This window comes from Monodon monoceros, unplaced genomic scaffold (genome assembly GCF_005190385.1).
Source record: "Monodon monoceros isolate NGI ecotype Baffin Bay Population unplaced genomic scaffold, NGI_Narwhal_1 Super_Scaffold_13, whole genome shotgun sequence".
NCBI lineage: Eukaryota > Metazoa > Chordata > Mammalia > Artiodactyla > Monodontidae > Monodon > Monodon monoceros.
In genome coordinates this window covers 48560959-48582402 of record NW_021703769.1, presented here as the reverse complement: position 1 = coordinate 48582402, position 21444 = coordinate 48560959, and the positions used below count along the sequence as shown (strand labels likewise).

The following is a 21444-nucleotide window of genomic DNA, read 5'->3' as shown; positions in this document are numbered from 1 at the left end:
GGCGGAAGTGCCCGGGGCGCCGGCGGCTGGGACCGGCCCGGACGATGGGAACGCAGGGCAGAGGCGGCGGCTGGGGCCGCACTGGCGGCCGTGGCTGCCCGAGCGGCGGCGGGGGTGGGCGGCCGGGTACGCGGGTCGGGTAGCGCCGGGCCGAGCGCGGAGCCATGCGCCAGGCTGGGACCGGGACCGGGGGCGCGGCGGTGGCGGTGGTGGTGCCGGTGGCTGTGCCGCTGCTGCTGCTGCTGCTGCTCGCTCGGTCCCCGCCTGCCGCCGCCGGCGACAGCCAAAAGAGCGGTGAGCGAGCGCGGACCCGCGGGCGCCATCCCGGGGGCTCGGGCTGGGGGGCGGAGGGAACAGCTGGGGGAGCGGCCGGGATTGTGAGTCACCTGGGGGCACCTGTGCGCTCACCTGGCGCGGACGTAGGGCCCAGGTCCCCACCCTGGGTTGGGGGCGCAGGGCGGCCCCTTGCGGGGCACCGAGTGTGACAGCGGGCGGTAGAAGGGACACCCGCGCCCCCTCCTCTGTCCTCGGGGCCGGGTTCAGCCAGACGGTCCCCTTGGAGCGAGTCCTCCCTTCCTTCCTGCTCCTCCTCCTCCCAACGGGTTCTGGTCGGGCACGAGCCTCGCACACCAGGACGTGGGGGTGAAGTGGCCCAGGGGGATTCTTCTGGGACTCCAAGAGCTGCGGGGGGGAGCTAAGAGCCCCTGGGAAGAAACGTTGGTCCGTGGGATTCCTGGGTCCTCATCTGGTCTGGGAGAGGGCCAGAGTTGGGAAAAAGTTGCTTAGATCCTAGAGTAGCAGCTGGGGTGGGTGTAATGCCTCCACCCCTCCCAAGGTGACCACCACCCTACTGCGGTCACTTTCAACAGCTGGCCTTGCTTGTTGGAGGCTAGACTTCCAGTCGTCCTCAGGACACTAGCAGGCCAGAGTGGTTCTGAGAAATGGGCACCTCTGTGTTGTCTGGGAACTTCCACTCCCTTTGACGAAGGCCCAAGGCGGTGGCTAGACCAGAAGGTGCTGTCCTTGGGGCTCTGCAGGGTACCTGAGGATGCTGAGTAAACTGCCTGATTCCTGAGGCCTTGGGCTCTCTGGTGGCCAGGCTGGTGGGGCTGGGAGGGCCCAGATGCCCCACCGGGCAGTAGGCAGCTTACCCAGCACAGCCTGGGGCTGGCTTCCAGCCCATCCCCCCTTCTCTGAAATCTTGCTTCTCCAAGCTCCTGTTTCTTTGAGGGTTGTGCCTCTGGTTTCTGAGCTTGGCACAGCTTGAAATGAAAGGCAGTTTCCCTGAGAAGGGCCCCTGATGAAATTGCTCCATCGGGTACAGATGAGAAAGTCATGCTTAATTTCTCCTTTCCTCCTTTTCCGGGATCAGGGCTAGGTGAGGGGTCACTGGTGAAGAGTTTATGGAGATGAAAATCCTGGGGCAGCCGCTCACCTCCCAGGCCTGCTGAAGTGATCCTGGTTTCTGTGTGATCCTGGCTTCTGGGGTCTCTGGGTGGGCAGGGTCTCCGCACTGTGTGCCTGTCCTGGTTTGGAGGATGTGGGACAGGGTGCCCTTACTAGGGTTCCCAGGACAGGCTCAGGGACTTTCTTTCTCCTACCCCCAGCCCTGTGTCCTTGGAGGGGGTTGTGGGCAGAGCAGGTGTGCATGTGATTGGTGCTCCCTGATATCAGAAATGTGTCTTCCACATCTGGCTCAGATGGAGAGCTGCAGAGCTGGGGGTGGGGTGCTGGAGGGGTTTTGTGGCCTGGGAGTGGAGACCACTGGGTCTTAGGGTGACCTCTCTTACCTCTCATGCACCTGCTGAAACTTCACAGCCACCAGCTGGGTTGCAGGTGTCCAGGGCTGGCAGGGGCCAGAGGACCTGGACACTCTCTGGTCAGGGGGCTGCACACTGCAGCAGGACCTCCCCTGCCTGGCCCCATCTAGAAGCTGGGTGCCCGGTGGGCTGGCTGACTGTTTCTCTAAGGTCCTGTGGTCCTGGGGTGGGGTGGGTGGGGTGGGGTGGGGGGAGGGCTGCAGCAGCCTCAGGAGAAAGTTTGTATTAGCTCAGTGGCTACTAGTCTCCTGGCACTCAGGCCACAGTTGGCAGTTGGGACTTGGTGGCCAGTAGACACCTGGAAAGCCTGGAGTGTGTCCTATGTGATGCCTACCCCTGCCCAGCCCCCCATACCAGGCTCCTCTGAGCTCAGACTGGCTTTGCAAGTGGGCTGTTATCTTTTCTCAGGGTGTTTCCATGGCAGGGTCAGGAGGCTGGCAGGAAAGCCAGCTGCTCACCTGGTTCCCTTACCTGCTCACCTGGCCCACCTGGAAGGGCCCGGGCTTGCTGCTGGGGTGGTGTGAGTTGCCAGTTTTCCAGCGGGGCAGGGGGAGGTACCCAGCTCAGAGGAGAGGGAGACCACACCCTGCTGTGTCCACAATGCCTTTCTTCTTAAAGCACTTTAACATCCATTAACCATGGAGGGAGGGGCAGCCAAAGGGAGGTGCTGTCCGCCTCAGCCAACTCAGAGGAAGCTAGGACCCAGAGAGGGGAAGGGATGGTCAAGGTCACGCGGAGAACAAGGCCTGAGCTGGCGCTGGGGCCACTGGGGCCACGCTTCCTACCATGCAGCCCAGGTGCCTTGTCAGCCACCCCTGGGACACAGAGAGCACCAGAGCATGCCTGTTCTCTGGAAGGCCCTAGAGGGGGGGTCTGAGTGGGCACCCTCACCCACTCATGGGGCAGGTGGTTACACCATGGGCCCCAGACACATGCTCCAGCCGAGGTTGTGCCGGACACTCCCAGGAGGGTCCTAATCCAGGTTGGGGCCACAGGCCTCTGTGCCCAGTCCCAGCAGACCTTCAGAGCTGGTCTGGGAAAGGCTGGCATGACAAAAGGGGGCTGCAAGTGCAAACTTTTGGAGTGTGTGGGGGAGGGCAGCTGGGGAGTCACGGAGGTGGGGGCCTGGGAGCTACTGCCAGTACTGGGGCGCAGGGGAGCCCCAGGCTGGGGCCACTCTGCAGGGGCTTGTGCCCACTGGAGCTGGGGGGTAGCCATTCCAGCCTAGGTCCCCTCCCCACAGGGTCTCTGCCTGCCTCCTGTCTGGGTGTGGAGGGGTGACAGCTCTGGTGCAACTGTATCCCAAATCATGGCCTGAGCAGGCGGCCAGCCTCCAGACCTGGACTCCCTGGCCTGTCCAGTGGAACCAGGATCAAGGATGCTGGAGCTGGGGAGGCTCAGAGGAGGTGGGGGAGAGTGTCCTGGCGTCCAGTGCCCAGGGCAGTTGGGGGGGCTCCCACCCTGACCACTTCCTGTGCCCTTCAGACTCCATCCCTCAGCCCTGGATGTGCCAGGGCTGCAGTGGAGGGAGGGGAGGGGGGCTGTGACCAGTGTGGAGAGGAGCTGCCGTCTGAGTGGGGCTCTTCCTGCTTCTAAGGTCTGAGACCGTTGGGGTGATCGGTGTTGGGTGGCTTGGGCCTTGTTGATAAGGGGCGGCTGGTGGTTGGGATGTGGAGATCTGGGGAAAGTTGGCAGAGGAATGGCTGTGGGAGACTGAGCCTGTGAGCTAGAGATCATTGGCAGAGCTGGAGGGGCTTAGAAAGATGGATGTGTGCACGTGAGTGGGAACGTGATGCCTGAGTGAAAACTTCTGAGCGCTGGGCCCTTGCCAAGGGCTGGGGGGCAGCAGTGACCTTTCCGAGGTCAGAGTGGGCATGCCAGGCATCCCAGGGGCTCCATGGCTTCCCTCGCCCCTTCTCTCTGGCCCAGGCCAGGCATGAGGGCCTCCATCTTCTCCCCAGGGGAGGGGGATCCTGGGCACCCTGGCCCGGCTGACAGCGCCTTCTCCGCAGATGCCAGGCTGGTGTCGGAGCAGTTTTCGCAGGCCCCGCAGAAGCTGGCTTTCTACAGCTGGTATGGCAGCGCCAGGCTCTTCCACTTCCGGGTACCCCCAGACACAGTGCTGCTGCGCTGGCTGCTGCAGGTGTCCAGGGGCAGTGGCCCCACCTGCACCAACGTGGAGATCACCGTGTAGGTGCCCACCCACTGCCCCCACCCCCGCCTGAGCCGCCTGGGTGACACCTGAGCCTGCCCTGCTCTCCCTGCCTCCAGGTACTTCCGCTATGGTGCCCCTCCCGTCATCAACCCACTGGGCACCAGCTTCCCTGACAACACCTCCGTTCAGCCCTCCTTCTTCCTCAAGATGCTGCACAGCAATGCCTCCATCAACATCTCCCACCCAGCACCCGGGGACTGGTTTGTGGCCGCCCACCTGCCCCCCTCATCCCATAAGATTGAGGTGAAGGTAAGGGGGCTCCCTCCAGGGACAGGGGGTGGGCAGGACCCCACAGTGCATGAATGGCCAGTCCCTATTTTTCATCTCCCCAGGGCAGACTTTGCTCAGGGCTCTGTTGCCCAGCCCTGCCCCTCCACCCTAGGGCTCTATGGTCCAGCCCTGACACCCTTCCCCACAGGCTCTCTGGTCCAGCCCCACCTCCCCCAACCCTAGGGCTCTCTGGTCCAGCCCTGCTGCCCCCTCCTGCTTCCCCTTCTCCTGCTCTCTCCTTAGGGCTTTGTTCCCACCTGTGCCTACATCTTCCAGCCTGACATGCTGGTCGTGCGAGTGGTCGAGGTCTCCATCCTGGAGCCTGACGTGCCTCTTCCACAGACCCTTCTCTCCCACCCCAGCTACCTCAAGTGAGTGGAGGTTGGGTGGAGTGGGTGGTACTGCTGTCCTCACTGTGGGTGAAAGAGCGGTGGGTCTGCGTCTCTGGGTCGTGCTAAGAAGTGGGGGCTAGGTGTCTCGCCCCCTTTGGCTACCACTCTGAGGGTGAAGTATATGGGGAGGTTGGTTGAAGCTGCAGGGCCCAAGTGAGGCCGTATCCCTTTGGCTGCAGAGTCTTTGTCCCCGAGTACACCCAGGAGCTGCGGCTGGAGCTGCAGGGCTGTGCGTCCAACGGGAGCCTGGGCTGCCCTGTGCGCCTCACCGTGGGCTCGGCCACCCTGCCTGGAAACTTCCAGAAGGTGCTCACCTGCAGCGGCCCCACCCAGGCCTGCCACCTGCTGCTGCCCTCACCACCCTGGGACCGGTGGCTGCAAGTGACGGCCAAGAGCCTTGCCGGGCCCCGTGTGTCCGTGGCTTTCAGTGCTGTGGCTGCCCTCACAGGTGGGCTGAGCGGGGAGATGGCTCTGCCCCCTGCCTTCCGCCCTCAGGCCTTCCTCCAGCTGAGCCCCTTGTGGTCCTGACAGCCTGCAGGCCGTGGAGTGTGAACTTCCAGCACCTTCTGCAGAGCAGCCCAAACCAGAGCAGCAACGCCTCCACTGGTCTGCTGCCCCCAACCCCCAGCTACCAGGACCTGGACCGGACGGGCAGGGTGGGCGGCGGCTCCTTCTGCCTCAGGAGCTTCCCCGTCCTGCGGGAAGACGTGGACGTGGTATCTGTGCGCTTCCAGCCCCTGGACAGGGTCTCGGTGCTCGTGCAGTCGGACATGCCCTCGGTGATGCGGCTGAACCTCAACACAGGCATGGACAGCGGGGGTTCCCTCACCATCTCCATGCGGGTCAACAAGGTACCTTGGTTCAAGAGCTCCTAGAGGCCCGGCTCGGATCAGGGCTCAGGGCCCAGGGCTCAGACCTGCCTGGGGGGAGTGATGCTGCTCAGGCCTCCCTGTGCCAACTTTGGCATGGAGACGGGATTGGGGTGGCCTTTCGGGCAACAAAGTGAGCCCAGCACGCCTTGGGCCAGAACAGGCACCATCTGAGAAACAGAAGGCCTGTTCTGCGGGGCAGCAGGTCCCCGTCGGCAGGCCCAGGGCTGCAGGTAGGGTCAGAAGCTGGGTGCCCCAGGCTGGGAGAGGAAGGGTCCTGGTAGGCCCTGAGCCAGCGGGGGCCACAGAGAACAGCACCCAGCACCAGGGGTGAACTTGAGGTGGAGGCCAGGGACTGACCCTGAACGGCCTCCTTTCCAGACTGCGATTGCCAACACCTCAGTGGTAGCCTGTGTGACTGCTGCCTCACCCTTGCTCAGCTTCAACGCTTCGCTCAGCTGCACCACAGGTATAGGTGGCATCCGGCCCAGGGACCAGCAGGCCCTCTGGCTCCCTATGACCAGGCCTTCCTCCTCCCCTGCAGCCTTCTTCCAGGGCCACCCCCTGTCTCTGAGTGCCTCTTCTCCCACGGCCAACCTCATCATCCCCTACCCAGAGACAGACAACTGGTACCTCTCCCTGCAGCTCACGTGCCCTGAGAGACCTGAGTAAGTAAACTTGAGGGCAGCCGGCCACATGGTTGCGCTCGGGACCATGGACAGGGCTGCCCGCATCCCAGTTTGGGACTGACCCAACTTCCTGCAAGCCGTGCAGGGTCAGTTGACTTCTGGGAGTTCTAAAGGGTTCCCCACCTCCACCTGGCCACTCTTCCTGTGGCAGCTCTGAGAGTCCAGACACAAGCAGGGGGACTGGTCCAGGACACAGCCCCAGACAGGCTGGTACTCGGGCAGCGGGAGGAAGAGGGGCATCTTGGCCTCGCAGAGCTTGTGGCTGCTGTCCTCCAGGGCTCGGAGCTCGGGGGGCCTCAACTCTGGGTTCATGTGTCCAAGACCCTGCTGGGAGCACTGGTGGGGGACTGACCGGCAGACCTCAGCCGCCAGCCTTCCTATGGCCCCTTCCTCGCAGGGAGTGTGAGCAGGCCTTGGTCCTCGTGGAGACCACCTTGAACTTGGTGCCCTGCTTGAATGACTGTGGACCCTACGGCCAGTGCCTCCTGCTGCGCAGACATGGCTACCTGTATGCGGGCTGCAGCTGCAAGGCAGGTGAGGGACAGTCCTGATGTCTCCCCCAACTCGTGCCCTTGGCCTCCCAGCCCTGTACCTTCCTCTGGGAGCCCATCCCAGCTCTGCCCCCGAAGAGCAAGGACAGATGCCCCCTTCCCACCCCTACCGTGCCCCCGTGCGGGCACAGAGAGGCACCTCCAGAGATGGTACTGCCTTCTGATCTTGGCCTCCCCTGCCCACACCTGCCCCCACCTACCCACACGCATCCACCTACCCACATGTGCTCCACACCTACCCACACCTGTCCCGGCCTGCTCAGGGGTGAGGAAGGGGCTTCTCTGCAGGGCCCTGGGTGAGGGGCGGGCCCTGAGGTTCCAAAGCGCCCCCTGCCAAGCCTGCCCGACTTGCCCGGCTTCAGACCCCCTGCGTTGCCTTGGCCCACAGGCTGGCGTGGGTGGAGCTGCACAGACAACAGCACAGCCCAGACGGCGGCCCAGCAGAAGGCGGCTGCCCTCTTGCTTACCCTGAGCAACCTCGTGTTCCTGGCCCCCATCGCCATCTCCGTGCACCGCTCCCTCCTGGTGGAGGCCTCCGTCTACGCCTACACCATGTTCTTCTCCACGGTAGGCCTGCTTGCTCCCCTGGGGGTGGTAGGGGGACCTGGGCTGCCGCTCACCGCCCGGCCCCACAGTTCTACCATGCCTGCGACCAGCCGGGTGAAGCGGTGCTGTGCATCCTCAACTATGACACACTGCAGTACTGCGACTTCCTGGGCTCTGGAGTGTCCATCTGGGTCACCGTCCTCTGCATGGCCCGGCTGAAGGCTGCCCTGAAATACGTGAGCCATTTCCTGATACCCGGGCTCTGGGCTCTGGGTGGGTGGAGGCCCTTGTGCACAGCGTGTCGAGGGAGACACCAGAAAGGGGGTTTGGCCGCTGCCCTTCAAAACCTCTTGTACTGACCAGTCGCCTGCTGGAAGAGGCTGCCTCCAGTTTTGAAGGGACTGTGTCAGCTGCTCGGAGGATGCCAGGAAAGGAAGGTGGTGGGCAGGGTTGGGCGAGGCCTGTTTCTCTCCCAGGGCCCCATTCAGAGAGGAGGCCTGGAGCCCCAACCCTGGACCAGACCTCCCTGAGAAGCACCCAGCTGTGCTCCTGGAGTCCCTGGTGCTGAGGACACTTCAGGAACTTTTCTGCTGTAGCTGGGCTTGGCTGATGGAGATGCGTGCCCTGGTGCCCTGCCTGCCCAAGTTTGTGCCCCAGAAATTCACCTGTGGGGAATTACCTCTCAGCCCAGTGGTTAAGACTCCGTGCTTTCACTGCTGAGGGCGGCGTGGGTTCAATCCCTGGTCAGGGAACTAAGATCCCACAAGCTGTGCAGCGCGGCCAAAACAAAACACATTAGAAATCCACCTGTAGATGGACCCTTGGGACTGATGGATCCCAGCAATACAGGAGCTGGAGGAGGGGCACCTCCCTCCCAGCCAGCAGAGCAGGGCAGGGTGTGCCAGTTGCTCCAAGGGGACTGGCAGAGGTGCTGGGGGGCAGTAGGGACAGTGGGATGACCAGCAGGCCCAAACCACCTGCTCCTGCTGGACCTTGTGCCATTAAAGACGAACCAGGCCTAGGGCTCCTGTGACCCTGCCATCGTCCTTGTGTTTTGCCCAGGTTCTGTTTCTCCTGGGCGCTCTGGTCTTCGCCATGTCCTTGCAGCTGGACCGCAGGGCCGCCTGGAACACAATGGGGCCTTGCCTCTTTGCCATTGTGGTCATGGTCACCATGTGGGTAAGGAACTAGGGCAGGCCTGGAGTCCTGCCCAGGCTCCCTCTCCTGGTAATTGGGGTAAAAGAGCATGGGCTCTCCATACACCCTCACTCTGGGAGGAGAGAGCATGGTCCCTCATTTTGGCCATGTTCTCAGTCCTGGGTCTGAGTCCTCCAGATCTGCTGAGGGCTGCCAGTGGCACCCACAGGGGCTCAGTGTGGCTTCATGCCCAGGGCCTGGGCCTGAGGAACCCATAGATCTTTGTGCCCTTGAACCCCTCCAAGCAGCCCACACTCCCAGACCAGGGCAGGCCCCTGGAAGCTGTGGCTGCAGCCCCTGTGCCAACACTCGTGCGGTGGTTTTCTCCAGGTGTACCGCTGCGGGCGCCGGCGCCACTGCTACCCCCCCTCCTGGCAGCGCTGGGTCTTCTACCTCCTGCCCGGCATCTCCATGGCCGCTGTGGCCATCACCATCTACACTTCCATGATGACCAGCGACAACTATTACTATACCCACAGCATCTGGCACATGCTGCTGGCAGGGAGCGCAGCCTTCTTGCTGCCACCACGTGAACAGCACACCAAGCCCTGGGCCTGCTCCCAGAAGCTCACCTGCCACTATGAGATCTGCAAGAACCACCGGGACGAGCTGTACACAGTGACATGACACAGCCAGCTTGGGGACATCTGCAGCTTTGATGATCTCTCTAGCCAGGGGCAGGACCAAGGGAGAGGACCATGTCCAGATCCATTTCCAACTGAATAAAATTGCCCTGAGCACTCTTTTGCTTTCTCCTCCTGAGGAGAGGACCACACCCCCAACTCCCTTGTGCCCACTGGCTGCCAGCTGACTCGGTCACTCTGCAGGTCCCAGCTGGTATCTGCAGTGGCCCCTGGGGCCTGGGCCTGGCTGCCTGGAGACCACAGGTACCATGTGGGGTCAGGTTCTGAGTTCTTCTGGCCTGGGGATGGTTGGAGGGAGATATAGTGTAAGAGTCCCCCATTGCCCTATTCCCCTGTGAGGCTGTGGTATGAGAGACCCAGGTGGGCCGAGGAGGCCTGAGCCCACCTCCCATGGGCCCCTGCCCCATAGGCTGGGAGCTATGCCATCCCTGGCTCATTGACACTTTGTGCCCCTGAATGCCAGCCTGCCGCGGGCATGGGGATGCCCCCTGCTAATACATTTGCCATGTGAAGGAGTGACCACATTTACCAGGGAGCTGATGTCACTGGGGTGTCCGTAAGGGCCAGCTGCCATGGGTAGCATGGGGGAGGCTGACTTCTGGCTGTCCAGCCCTCCCCCTTCACTCCCTTTGGCTCTCAGTTTTGGAGCTGCAGGCCCCTGAGATGAGGTTCCTGGGGAGGGGGCTGCCAAGCTGCTCTGGGAGTGCTGGGCCTGCAGGACACACCTTGTCCCATCTTTGTGTCCCACTGACCCCTGGGTTCCTGGGCCCTGTCTAGGGAGCATCTCCTTGAGTTACTCCCAGGAGAGAAGGTGATGGCTGCCGCCCCCCACTGGCCCAACCACACGTTTGGGGAGGGGGCTCCTGGAGGCCTGGCCCTGCCTTTCTCCTTCCTCTGTGGTGGAAGCACGGTAAGGGCTGCTGACTGCCCCAGGAGCAGTGCCCTGCCCCTCCCTAAGGGGCTGCTGTCTGTGTGAGGGTGCTGGACAGGGCTGCTGAGCCCAGGGTGGGGGGCACGCACTCTCCCATCTTTTGGCCCTGGCGTCTTCCCTTCTGAGTCCTGTCCAGGCTGCGGCCTCCCTGGAGGCTTCCCGCACCCCCAGTCACCCAGCACTTGGCCACTGGAGCATTCTCTAGGCTTGTAAAGCAGAAACATTTATATACAGTATTTTGGGGAGGAATTTTTTCAAGACATTTAAGACGTATTTTTCTGTAGCTCTGATTGCACTGTGATTGGTGAATTTAATATTCTACATGATGTTTCAAGGCAAAAGAGTTTTTACATTGTTTTCTGCGCTTCTTCCGGGAGGAGGGGAGGTGGGACCGAGAATGACAAGTCCCTGCTCCCGGGAAATGGGCCCACACTTGCCGACGGTGCCTGCAGCTGCCGCCGTTTCCGCAGCAAGTTTTCCACGGTCCCTAAAGACGTGAAAGGGGGCGGGACGAGGTGGGTGTAGACCGACCGGCTTTGCAGCCAGTCAGCGGCGAGTGGAGGGCAAGGTCCCCCGACACAACTTCCGGTTCCGCCGGGGAGCGGGACTCGGTTAGGTACGTGGTGGCCCGGCGGTGGAGTTGGGGTCTTGCGATGGTTGGGCCGCCCGGGGTCACGCGGCTGGGGTCGGGGCCGCGCGGGGGCTCGGGGTCGGGGTTGGGGCCGCGCGGGGGGCCGGGCGCGGGGGGCACGGAGGCGGAGCCGGGGGTCGGGATGGGGCTGGGGGCCGGGGCGGGAGTTGGGGGGGTCGGGCCGCTTGGAGTTACGCCGCTGAGCTCGGGGCCGCGCGGGGCCAAGGGGCAGGGGTCGAGGCGGCGCGTGAGGGTAGGAATGGGGCGGGGCGCCGGGGGCTGGAGTCGGGGGTGGGGGTCGGGGCCCGCGTCCGGCCGGGCGCGCGTGACGGTGGCCCCTGCCTCCTGCCAGGCTCGCCGCGATGCCCTTGCACAAGGTCCCAGTCGGCCTGTGGAAGCAGCTCCGGCTGCGGGAGGGCATCTACTCCCGCCTGCCCCAGCATTACCTGCGTTCCCTGGAGGAGGCGCGGACGCCCACTCCCGTTCACTACAGGCCACACGGGGTCAAAATCAAGATCAACCCCAAGAACGGGCAGCGGGAGCGCGTGGAGGACGTGCGCATTCCCGTTCACTATCCCCCGGAGTCCCAGCTGGGGCTCTGGGGCGGCGAGGGCTGGGTGCAGGGTCACAGATACATCAACAACGACAAGGTGGGTGAGCAGGACGGGCTTGAGCGGTACTTCTTGGGCCTCGCTGCCTTGCTCCGGGCTCTGGAAGTACCTGGACAGTGAAAGGGACCCCCACCCCTCGGGGAGAGGGAGCTTATAGTCTGGTGGAGACACAGCTCCATCTGAAGAGTGTCCTCAGGAGTAAAAAGTCACAGTTCTGGCAGCCAGATTAAGTGTGTAGTTGAGGAGACCTGAGTGGGGAGAAGAGATGGAGAATGAGGTTTAAGGTCACCTGTCAGCTTGACCGCCATACTTTCCCTACTTTTTGTGACACCTACAGGGCTGGCATTTGGGAAGGCTGAGAGGCTCACCTGGGAGCCAGTCTCCTGAGTCTGCTCCCTGAGCTGTGTTGCCTCTGGTGGGGAGGCAGAGGGGAGGAGGGGGCTTATGTCTTTGAGACCTCCTAGGCTAGAGTCTCCCTTTGCCTTTGGCCCCTTGGTCCCTGGTTTGGGATATGATGACCTGTGAACCGTGGAGTTATGGTTGTGTGTGCGGTGTGTCTGGAATAAACACCAGCAGCTTGGGCAGGGTCTGGGGAGAAGCTGACCTCTGGGTGGGCAACTGGGTCCCCAGGTGGGGACTGGTTCGTGCAACTCCACATGCCCAGTCTCCCCACTCTAGTGTGTGGGGAGAAGCAGCAACGCTCACCAAGATTCTTGCTCCCTCAGCTCTCCAAGAGGGTGAAGAAGGTGTGGAAGCCGCAGCTGTTCCAGCGTGAGCTTTACAGTGAGATCCTGGATACCAGGTTCACCGTGACCGTGACCATGCGCACCCTGGACCTCATCGATGAGGCCTACGGGTTTGACTTCTACATTCTCAAGGCAAGCAGATCTGCACCACGCTGGGGTTCCTTGTGAGATGTAAATGAGACCATGTCCCTTTCTGGGCAGCCCCAGTGGGAGTCCATCACTGTGGACGGCCATCTTGCCCATGTGGCCAGGGGAGCACAGCTGTCTCCTTCTCTGCTCTTAGACCTTCCTCGCTTCTGGTCTGGGTGCTGGGGCTGCCCACCTGGCCTAAAGTGCTCCACCAGGCTGGCCTGGGGGCTGCCAGCTGCTGGGGAGGAAGCTGGAAGGGCCGGCTGGTGGGGTGGGCCTGGCCCTGCCCACAGCACCTGGCCCCATGCAGAGACTCTTGCCAGACCCCAAAGGAGGACCTGTGCTCCAAGTTTGGGATGGATCTGAAGCGAGGGATGCTGCTGCGGCTCGCCCGACAGGACCCCCAGCTGCACCCAGATGACCCCGACAGGAGGGCAGCCATCTACGACAAGTACAAGGTCAGGGCTCCAGCCTTTACTTACTGCTCCTCATGGGCCCCCTGGCCGGCTGCCTGACCCTGACCTCACCCACGAGCCCATCTCTGTCTGCCCAGGCGTTTGTCATCCCGGAGGCAGAAGCCGAGTGGGTTGGCCTGACGCTGGACGAGGCCGTGGAGAAGCAGAGGCTCCTGGAAGAGAAGGTGAGCGTGTGTGAGCACCAGCTGCCCTGCCCTCTCAGGAGTGGGCACAGCTGCCAAGCAGCAGCCCCTGGGGTGCGTTGACAGGGGCACTGGGTGGGCTTGGGAAGGCACTGCTGCCCAGCGGGAGCCATGGGCTGTGGTCTCCGCGTGGCCCACTCCCTCCCCTCCAGGTCCTGACTCTCTCCTGCCCCCGCTGGCTGGTTTCGTGGATGGGAAGATGGATAAGAGCTGGATGCTTGGCACCATCGATTTCTGTGGCCACCTAGTATTCCCCAGGGTCTGCCCAGTACTGCACTGAGGCCCTTTGTGTCTGTCCCCTAGAGGAGTCTGGAGCGTGTGATAGCTGCCAGGACAGGGGGCCCGTCGCAGCTGCTGCCTCTTCTCTCTGCCCGGAGTCTCTGCAGCCAAGGGCCCTGCAGCCCCTCTCCCACGAACAGAGCACTGTCCTCTGGGCTGGGGGCTAGCGGATGGCAAGTAGCCTTGCTTGACCCCGTGGCCAAGCCGGAGGGGCCTGGTCCTCTCATGCTCGATTTCTCTCGGTGTTTGGTCAGGAGCTGGATCCCCACTCTCCCCAGAGCGCCTCACTGTGACCTGCCTTGTCTCCCTAGGACCCCGTTCCTCTGTTCAAGGTCTACGTGGAAGAGCTGATCGAGCAGCTTCAGCAGCAAGCGCTGTCTGAGCCAGCAGTGATGCAGAAGAGAGCCAGCAGGACGTAGCCGCACTGGGACCTGGACCTGGCCGCCAGGCTCAGCACCCCGCCCCCTTTGGCACCGTGGACAGAGCCTGGGGTGGTGGTGAGGGCCACCCATGGTCGTGTGTGCTGGCCGTGCAGCTCCCAGGTGGGGTGGGCTTTGTGGAGGCCCCAGGAGGTCTCTTGTCCCAGGATCCCCAGAGGCCTGGGGCCCTCTCGCTGCCTCTGTCCCCCCCTCCCCGCAGTGGAGGCCCTGCCAAGGCAGGTCACCACCCTCGGGGGACAGTGTGAGTAAAGACTGAGCTGGGCTGTGTGTGTGCTGCTTTGCTTAGAGGATCAGGCTCACCCCATGCCTCAGAGACCCAGGACTCAGCTGAGGTGGGTGGTGGTCCCTAGGTGTGCAAGGTTTTGGTGCTTTTCTCTTCTCTGGGAGAACCCAGCATTGTGGGAGGCATCCTAGGATAGAGTAGGACTGTGTTCTTTCCTGCTCAAGGCACATTGCCTGGAATGTTCTCCAGAGCAGAGACCTGGTGCTATGCTCTGGCTCTGGGAGTGGCTGTATGGTGTCCGCACCAGCACTGCCCTTGGGGTGGCGAGCACCACCCCCCCAGCTCTGGGAGGTGCAGGGGCCCCAGAAGGTGCTGCTGGTGCCAGTGTCTCGCAGAGAAGGCCTTGAGTCTGGAGCTTCTGTTAGCACCTCCCTGTCACGGTCCAAAAGGAGGCAGAAGTGACATGGCCTGCGGGGCCTGTGACTCAGATGTTCCCTCTTCAGCTGACCCAGACCTGAACTTGGGTGGGGATGTGGCCCGCAGTGGGAGACTGGACCAGGCACCTGAGGCCTTTCCTGCTCTGAGATTTGGGGGTGGCATGACCCTCTTCGCTGACCCTACCTGGCAGTCCTGAGCACTGAGACCCATTTGGGTCTCTTTGGGAGGACACAGGTGGGTTCCCCTGACCTGGTCCTGGCAGCTGACTGAGGGGCACCAGGCTCCCCTGAGGGAGCCATGGAAGTGATGCCACCTGGGCTGTGTTTATGGGGCGGGAGGCCATAGGGAGCATGCAGCTGGCCAGTGGGCACGGGTGCAAGAGGGCCCTGGAGGCTCCGTGGCTTGCAAGGATGTCATCCAGGATTGGGGGCTGCCTCTGGGTCAGAGCCCTGGGGGGAATGCCCCAGAGGTCACCAGTCCCAGTCTCCTCCGGGGACGCCTTGAGACCCCACGTGTCCTCATCCCTATTCTGTGACCCTTTTAATTTTTTAAGAATTTTACCAAAAGCTGATGATGCCCAGCTCACGCCTGGCCCGGCTCTGTGGGCTTTCAACGCCCAGCCCAGTTGTCTGAACCACACAGACTGCTGGTGCTCTGGGTGGGCCAGTCTCCCCAGCTTCCACCTCCTGGTTCCCTCCCACGTTCAGGATCCCCTTTCTGTGCCCCGCCCCCCTTCCCCCCACCCCCACCCCCAGTCTGTTGCCTGGGTACCCCTGCAATGCATACCCAGAACATCCCCGGTTCACTGATACTGACTCAGGTACCCCTCCCTTGCCTGCTCCTTCCCGCCCCAACTAAGACCACAGGCTGAGGGGGTACCTGTGCCATTCCTGGAGCCTCGAGGGAACTGAGGGACCTGGCGCTGGCATAGGGCTTGTAGCCTGAGCAGGGTGGGGGCTGGGCCAGGTGTGAGCAGTACGGGGGAGGGGAGAGGTGGATGGAGGGTGGAATTGGCCTCCCTGTCAGCACTGGTGGGCCCAGGCTGGCTTCTGCTGGCTCCTGGGAGGAGCTTGGCATGCCCTTAGCAGGTCACTTGCCCCCTGCATAGCCTGAGGCTGGACTGAGGTGGGGGTCTGAGTGTGGTCCTGGCCCCAGAACTAAAACATGAGCATTTTTCTGGTGGTGCAGCATCAGTTTCATCAAATTCTCACAAAAATCCTTGACTCAGGAAAGGTTCAGAAGCCCTCACTGAGTGACAGACTCACTCCCCAGCCCCAAGAAAACAATAACCCAGACCTTCGGTTTCCTTTGGGAGGTGGGAGTGGGGAGAGGACACAAGGGCTGCACTCACCCACAAGCATGGAGCCAGGAGCTGAGCTGCCCATCAGCCACACGTCCTTGCCCTCCACGTGTCCCACCCTCCCGGCCCTGGTCAGGCGGAGGCCCCTGAGCTGCCTTCATTTCCGTCAACCACACCTCTGCACAGTCTCAACCACAGCCTCTTTGTTGCTCTGTCAGAGCTCCAGTTCTGCCCTAGCTGAGGCCCTGCAGCCCATCAGAACCCTGGGTTGGTGCAGGGCAGGGGGTTGTGCTGATCAAGGTCGAACCTGTGGAAGCATGAGCTGCCCTGCACTGACCCATGGCTGCAAACAGGCCATGCCCTTGTCTGCACCAGCTGGGTCGACCCTCCTGTGTGTTTCTATGACAACAGCTCAACCAGTCAGCTTCCATGCTGGGCTGTGGACAGGAGGGTGAAGCATCACTATGGCTATGGACTGGGGACGGGCCCTCGGGACCAGCACTGGAGGCCTTGACAGTAGTATGGCCGTCAACACCGTGATGTGTCAAGGCCCTGTTGTGTCCACTGCCTGATTCCACTGTCCCTGTGTCCCAGGGCAGGCAAAAGGACCAACTCTACCTAGAGAGGGGACAACCTAGGCTGAGAGGGGCAGGGCTCAGTTTAGGGCTCTGTGCCTGACCCCTCACTATCAGGGTCTGCAGGGTGGCAGGTGTGCAGAGGGCAACTGGAGCCCTGTCAGGGTGCTGGGAGCATAAGGGAGCCGCTGTGGGGCCCATCCACACGCACTGGGACCCACCTCAACCTTCACCATCCGTTGCTGCCCCCTTGAGCCCCTCTCCTCCCGCCGCCACTGGCTGCCCCCTAGCTGGAGCCCTGGGTCAGGAGAACTTGCCCAGCAGCACCAGCCCTGTGCAGATTGGCACTCTGTGCCGTAGCACGCCAGAGTCCTCCCCTGCTCACCCTGAGCCCCAGAATGAGGCTTCAGGCCCTGGCCCCTTTACCACCCACAGGTGACCCAGCCCACTTTGCCCTTGGACAAGATCTGTCTGCGCATGGCATCCAGCACAGCAGGGGATGCCCCAAGGCTAGGGGTGGAAGCCCCATGACTGGGCAGCTTGGGGTGTGGCCAGGCCAGTGTGAAGAGTTCAGGACAAGTCCAGGGTGCTGGCTGAGCAGCGTCTGTGCCCTGTGACTCTGGGCCCAGCCCAGCCTGCCCTGTGCCTGTTCCCTCAGATGTGTGACCACTCTGGACTCCTGTTCCGTGCTCCCCCTTACTCCTGGGTCCCTCTGGCTTTGGCAGTGGCCTCGGCAGGGGCCTGCCTCAGCCTTGGCTTCTTCCTGGGGGCTTGAGGCCCAAACCTGCTTCTCCAAGCCCTGCAGCTGTTCCTCCATCTTCTGCTCAGCAGGTGGGGCTGGGCCTCCTAGGGCTCTGTGGTGCCCTACGTGGGGGCCTTGACCAGGAGGTGCTGACCCCGCGGGCTTTTTGAAAGGCCAGGGGTTGTCATGGAGATGGGGTGGGGGTGGCTCTGGGCTGCTCTCTGTCCTGCAACACCCAGGATGGCCAGTTCTTGGAGTGATGCTGCATTGTGCCCTTGCTGAATAGCTGTGGCCTTGAGACATTAAGGAAGGCCTCACTGAGGCCAGCAGACCCTGGGGCAGGCCACAGGAAGAGCGGGTGCAAAGATACAGGGTTGGAAAGTGTCCCAGGGTCCTACTGGGTGGAGACACAAGGTCTGTGGGGCAGCAGGGCCATGCTGGGGCTGTGTGTGTCTGTGTGTCCAAAGGACTAAGGAGAGGGCTGCGGAGGGGTTGGCAGGCAGAGGTGAGGCCCGGAGGCCCTGTGGGGTCTGAGGTGGAGGAGAGCTTGGATCTGCCTCCTGGGGGTGGGGAGTTCCTCCTGCTCCTCCTCCTGCTGCCCTCACACATGATTTTCTCACCAGACTGGGCCTGGCCTTCAGCTCCTGGGACAAGCCTGACCTGAAGTCTTCCTCTCAGTAGGGGCTGCAAGGACACTGTTCCTGCCACTGCCAGGGCATCAGGAAGGGCATTCATGGAGTGGCCTAGCACATGTCCCAAGAGAGGGACAGGGACCCCTAACACTGGACATGCATGAAACACACACACAAAAAAACACCCAACAGCTGGTGCAGGAGCAGCAACCATCCAGCCACGTCTGACCCGACCCTCCAAGGGGACCCTGGCGCGGGCCCACCAGCGGTGCCGCCTGCTCCCTCCGCAGTCAGGAGTGGCTCGGGGGTGGCGGTGTCTAAAGGGGCTGGTTGCCATGGCTACCATAGGGTTCCGAGGCCGTCATCTGGTCCCTGCCTCAGCCAATCGGCGGTGGGAGCCCGAGCTGCAGCCTAGAGTCACGCTTCTTCCTTGCAGCCACACAGTGGCCAAGAGCAGGGACCCGCTTCCTGGAGTGGCTCAGAGTGCTCGGACGGACAGCCAGGCCCAGCATGGCGGAGCGCGGGCCGGTGGGGCGGGAGCAGGCACACGGAGCCAGGCAGGTGAGGTAAGCTGGGTGGGCGCACGGATAGACGGGCAGACAGGCAGACAGGTGGACGTGCTCCCTGCTGCCCATTGTTCTTGTGGCTGAGCCCACAGCCCTCAGCCCACCCCACCCTCTGCACCTTCACCCCGGGCCCCTCTCCCCAGGTACCCCAAGGAAGGGTCATGGGAAGAGAGACAAAGGAAACGGCGCAAGGCAGGATGAATCCCAGTGCACCGAGGTCCGAAAATCGCTCTCGTGGGTCTTTCTCGGCAGATTTCACGTAGAGGCGGCATCAAAGACCCCCAACTGGCCGAGGCCCTGGGCGTAACAGCTGCCCGGCCACTGCTCCCAGGGCTAGGCAACAGGCATGTCAAGGCAGTGCGATTTCAGAAGCATTTTTTCGAGAAGAAAAAAAAAGGCGGAAAAAAAGGAAAAAACGTCCACCTATAACGGGGAGTGGTCAGCCCAAGATGGATCAGAAGTGCCAAATCCCATTACTCGGGACTTCAGAGGACGGGCCCGAAAAGGCAGCTGCGATTAAGAGCTTGTAAATGGAGTGTCCTTTGGAGATCAAAGAGGGACGCGCTTGTGTGTGTGTGCGCGTGTGCGCGTGTGCACGCGTGTGTGCAGGAACGCGCGTTGAGGGGCGCTGGCTGTGGGGCTGTGCGCCATAGCATGGTGGAGCCTGGAGTGTCACCTGCCGGCCATGGCCGCACTCCATGTTGCAGTGTCCTTGCTGCTGTGTGTGACGTGTGGATGCCCCTGGGGGGGTGGGCCCGTGCAGGCGAGGGCTGGTGCCCACCACCCACACCTGGCGTTGGGCAGCGGGCCCTCTGGAAGGAGGTCCTGCCTGGGCCTTGGCCCCCAACCTGGGCCTCCATCTTCTTCACCTGGAGTCTGGTCTCGTCTCCACGTTGGGCCCAGACGGGCCTGGCAGGAGCCGAGCGCTCAGGCCTGCCACGGCCGAGCCGGGTGTGAAGACGGGCGGAGGCTGCCTGTAATCATCCCAACCGTCCTGCTGCCCGCAGAGGCTGAGGGCTCCCAGATGGCCTGGCGAGTGTGTCTCGGAGGTTCAAAGCCTCTGTCAGTGCGATTGTTAGGTTATTAGGTAAACTCTGAGAAGCAAATCTTTTAATCCACTGTGGCTAATCCAGTGCACTTTTGTTTGCCATGACAGATTCTGCAGCAACAAAGGGGCCAGAGGGACCCGGCATACATAATCACATACTTACAACTGGTCCGCGGCAGCCGCAGGGCTCCTAGGCAGCCGAGAGAGACATCGAAGGATGGCAAAGTGGAGGGCGGGTGGCGGAGGCAAACCTGGAGGGGTGGGCTGGGGACAGGGGCAGCTGGCCCACCTGGGGCAGCACTTCCCTGCCTCCCGCCACCAAGGCCCCTAGCTATCAGCTCGAGGGGTGGCCCTGGTCCCCAGGACTATGGGGACTTGGCCGGGGTGGGGGCTGGGGGTGGAATGAGGTGTGTCAGGTGGAAGGAGAAACAATAACCCTTAGATGGGTGTGAGTGCTCACAGCACTGGGAGAGGCCTTAGGGGATGGGGCAGCCAGGACAGGGACAGAGAGGACAGAGGGGGAGTCTGCCCCGCGTGAGGGTCAGTGCAGCAGGCGGGCAGGCAGCCCCAAGACCAGAAGGGGAGTAGCCTGAGGCTGACTGGGAAGGTGGGACTTTACCTGCTGCTTCCAGAAGTTGGGCCGAGGTCCCTAGGAACCTGGCCCTTCCATGTGGACACCAGTGCTCCTGGGGAAATAGCACTGGGGGTGGGCGAGGCCAGGAGGCCCAGTCCTCTGTTTGTGATGTGTCTGAGACCACAGCCAGCGTGGGCTCCATCTCGTGGCCTGGGCCCATTCATGGAGGGTCACACACAGACCTCTGAGGCCAGCAGGATCACGCTGGGACTCTCACTTTGTTAAGGAGGATACTCTGGCTCAAGGAGGTGCCCAGAGTCTCTGGCCGGCCCAAAACACAGGCAGACGCTTAAGTGTCCAGGGAGGCAGGAGCTGGGCAGGTGACACTGAGGCCCCCAAGTTGGGGAGGTGCTGGGTTGGGGGTGGGTGGGTTGCTCACCCCTCCTCTTTCCCAAGCCCCTGGGGCTGGTGGGAGCCATCTTGGCCATCGAGACTTCGATGCCCATCCTCCATCCCTGAGCCCACTAGACACACCCTCGCAGTCAGAATCCTCCAGAGAGGCAGTGCAGAAAGGTGTCCCTGCTGTGTCCCTCAGCCTGGACTGACAGGACCCCCTCAGGACACAGGGTGAGACCTGAGTTGGGGGTGTGTGGAGGGCACCCTGGCATGGAGTGTGCTGGCTTTGGGGCTTTGCCCTTGACTCCTGGGGGCTGGCAGGCATGAGGGGAGCTGTGTCAGGTCTGCTGGGTGAGTGGTCTGTGCAGGGACCCTGAGACAAGCATGCCACCGGCTTGCGGGGCCTGGGACTCCGGGCTCTGAGCGAGCGGGAGCAAGCAGGTGACCACCGTGCCCGTTTGTGAGCGTACTGCCAGCACCGGCAATGGCAGAGTGCTCAGCTCTCCATCTCTGTGGGTGGGACCTCCTGGCCTGTAAGAGGCCAGGGCAGGATGAAGTGCTTCCTAGGAGCAGGGGCCACCAGGACTGGATGACAGAGAGCAGCAGGGTCAGAAAGTGTCTTGCACCACTGAGGTGACCTTGAAGCCATTTTGTCTGAAGCAAAGCCCTGCTCCTGTACCCCCACCTCCCTAGCTTGGCACCGGGACTGGGGTTGCTCCTGGGCGTCTGTCTGCGGCAGCTTCGGCTGCAGGCTGGCAAGAGAACTCCAGGCAACAAGAGGGATGCAAAATGGCAGCCTGGAGGACACACCTGCCCCCAGGTGGGAAGGGTGAGAGGAGACATACACAGGTGGAAAGAGGTGGGGGACCTGCCTGAGGCAGAGTAGGGGCCCAGGGAGGCCCCAGCCCAGGGTGGTCATGGAGCTGGCCAGCCCAGGAAGCTCAAGGTGGCACCTTCTTGCTGGTCCCAAGGCCGACTCGGGGCGACCACGGCAGTCACACCCTGCCTGACACTGCCCCAAGGGTCAGCTCTGTCCCATACCCCAGGATCCTCACCTGAGGCTGGCCTCACTCTGATGGATTAATTTATACTGACCGTTGATGGGACGATGGCCTGCTGCAGAGCTTCCTGGTTTTCCTAAGATCTCAACAGTAACGTTGTTGTAGACCTTCTTCCTGATGTGTGAAGAGACTGGAGCCCGCCTTAATTGCCCTCCAGCAATGACCGGTATTAATGCTCTGGGGTAGTTCCTGCCTTTATAGGCACATTCTCTGTGTCCACCCAAGTGGGTACCGTGTGCGTGGGCTCCAAGCCTTTCTACTTGGTGGTGTC

At 62.4% G+C, this 21444-nt stretch overlaps 2 protein-coding genes across 5 annotated transcripts; both read left to right on the top strand.

The window, feature by feature from the left end:
* Positions 1-125: 125 nt before the first annotated feature.
* Positions 126-10454, top strand: TMEM8A (transmembrane protein 8A). 3 transcript variants are annotated; one of them, XM_029222312.1, is made up of 13 exons: positions 126-294; positions 3833-4010; positions 4092-4284; positions 4549-4676; positions 4877-5145; positions 5229-5548; positions 5948-6035; positions 6111-6234; positions 6653-6789; positions 7195-7373; positions 7442-7588; positions 8415-8531; positions 8880-10454. In XM_029222312.1, the coding sequence occupies exons 1-13, from the start codon at positions 165-167 to the stop codon at positions 9174-9176; spliced, it is 2307 nt and encodes a 768-aa protein (XP_029078145.1). In that variant the 5' UTR covers positions 126-164; the 3' UTR covers positions 9177-10454. The 3 variants fall into 3 exon arrangements, with proteins under 3 accessions (XP_029078145.1, XP_029078144.1, XP_029078143.1); XM_029222311.1 differs by having other exon boundaries at positions 4582-4676; positions 5948-6234; XM_029222310.1 differs by having other exon boundaries at positions 5948-6234.
* A 249-nt stretch (positions 10455-10703) lies between these two features.
* Positions 10704-13876, top strand: MRPL28 (mitochondrial ribosomal protein L28). 2 transcript variants are annotated; one of them, XM_029219725.1, is made up of 6 exons: positions 10704-10740; positions 11108-11405; positions 12092-12244; positions 12565-12699; positions 12795-12881; positions 13490-13876. In XM_029219725.1, exons 2-6 carry the CDS (start codon positions 11118-11120, stop codon positions 13595-13597), a joined length of 771 nt encoding a protein of 256 aa, XP_029075558.1. In that variant the 5' UTR covers positions 10704-10740; positions 11108-11117; the 3' UTR covers positions 13598-13876. The 2 variants fall into 2 exon arrangements, with proteins under 2 accessions (XP_029075558.1, XP_029075559.1); XM_029219726.1 differs by lacking the exon at positions 10704-10740 and adding an exon at positions 10760-10769.
* Positions 13877-21444: the final 7568 nt, after the last annotated feature.

Coding starts and splice junctions, on each gene's coding strand:
- TMEM8A (XM_029222310.1), top strand. CDS start 165: ATGCGCCAGGCTGGGACCGGGACCGGGGGCGCGGCGGTGGCGGTGGTG. Junction 4,677..4,876: donor TCCCACCCCAGCTACCTCAA/GTGAGTGGAGGT, acceptor CTTTGGCTGCAG/AGTCTTTGTCCCCGAGTACA. Junction 6,235..6,652: donor ACGTGCCCTGAGAGACCTGA/GTAAGTAAACTT, acceptor CCTTCCTCGCAG/GGAGTGTGAGCAGGCCTTGG.
- MRPL28 (XM_029219725.1), top strand. CDS start 11,118: ATGCCCTTGCACAAGGTCCCAGTCGGCCTGTGGAAGCAGCTCCGGCTG. Junction 11,406..12,091: donor GATACATCAACAACGACAAG/GTGGGTGAGCAG, acceptor TTGCTCCCTCAG/CTCTCCAAGAGGGTGAAGAA. Junction 12,245..12,564: donor TTGACTTCTACATTCTCAAG/GCAAGCAGATCT, acceptor GACTCTTGCCAG/ACCCCAAAGGAGGACCTGTG.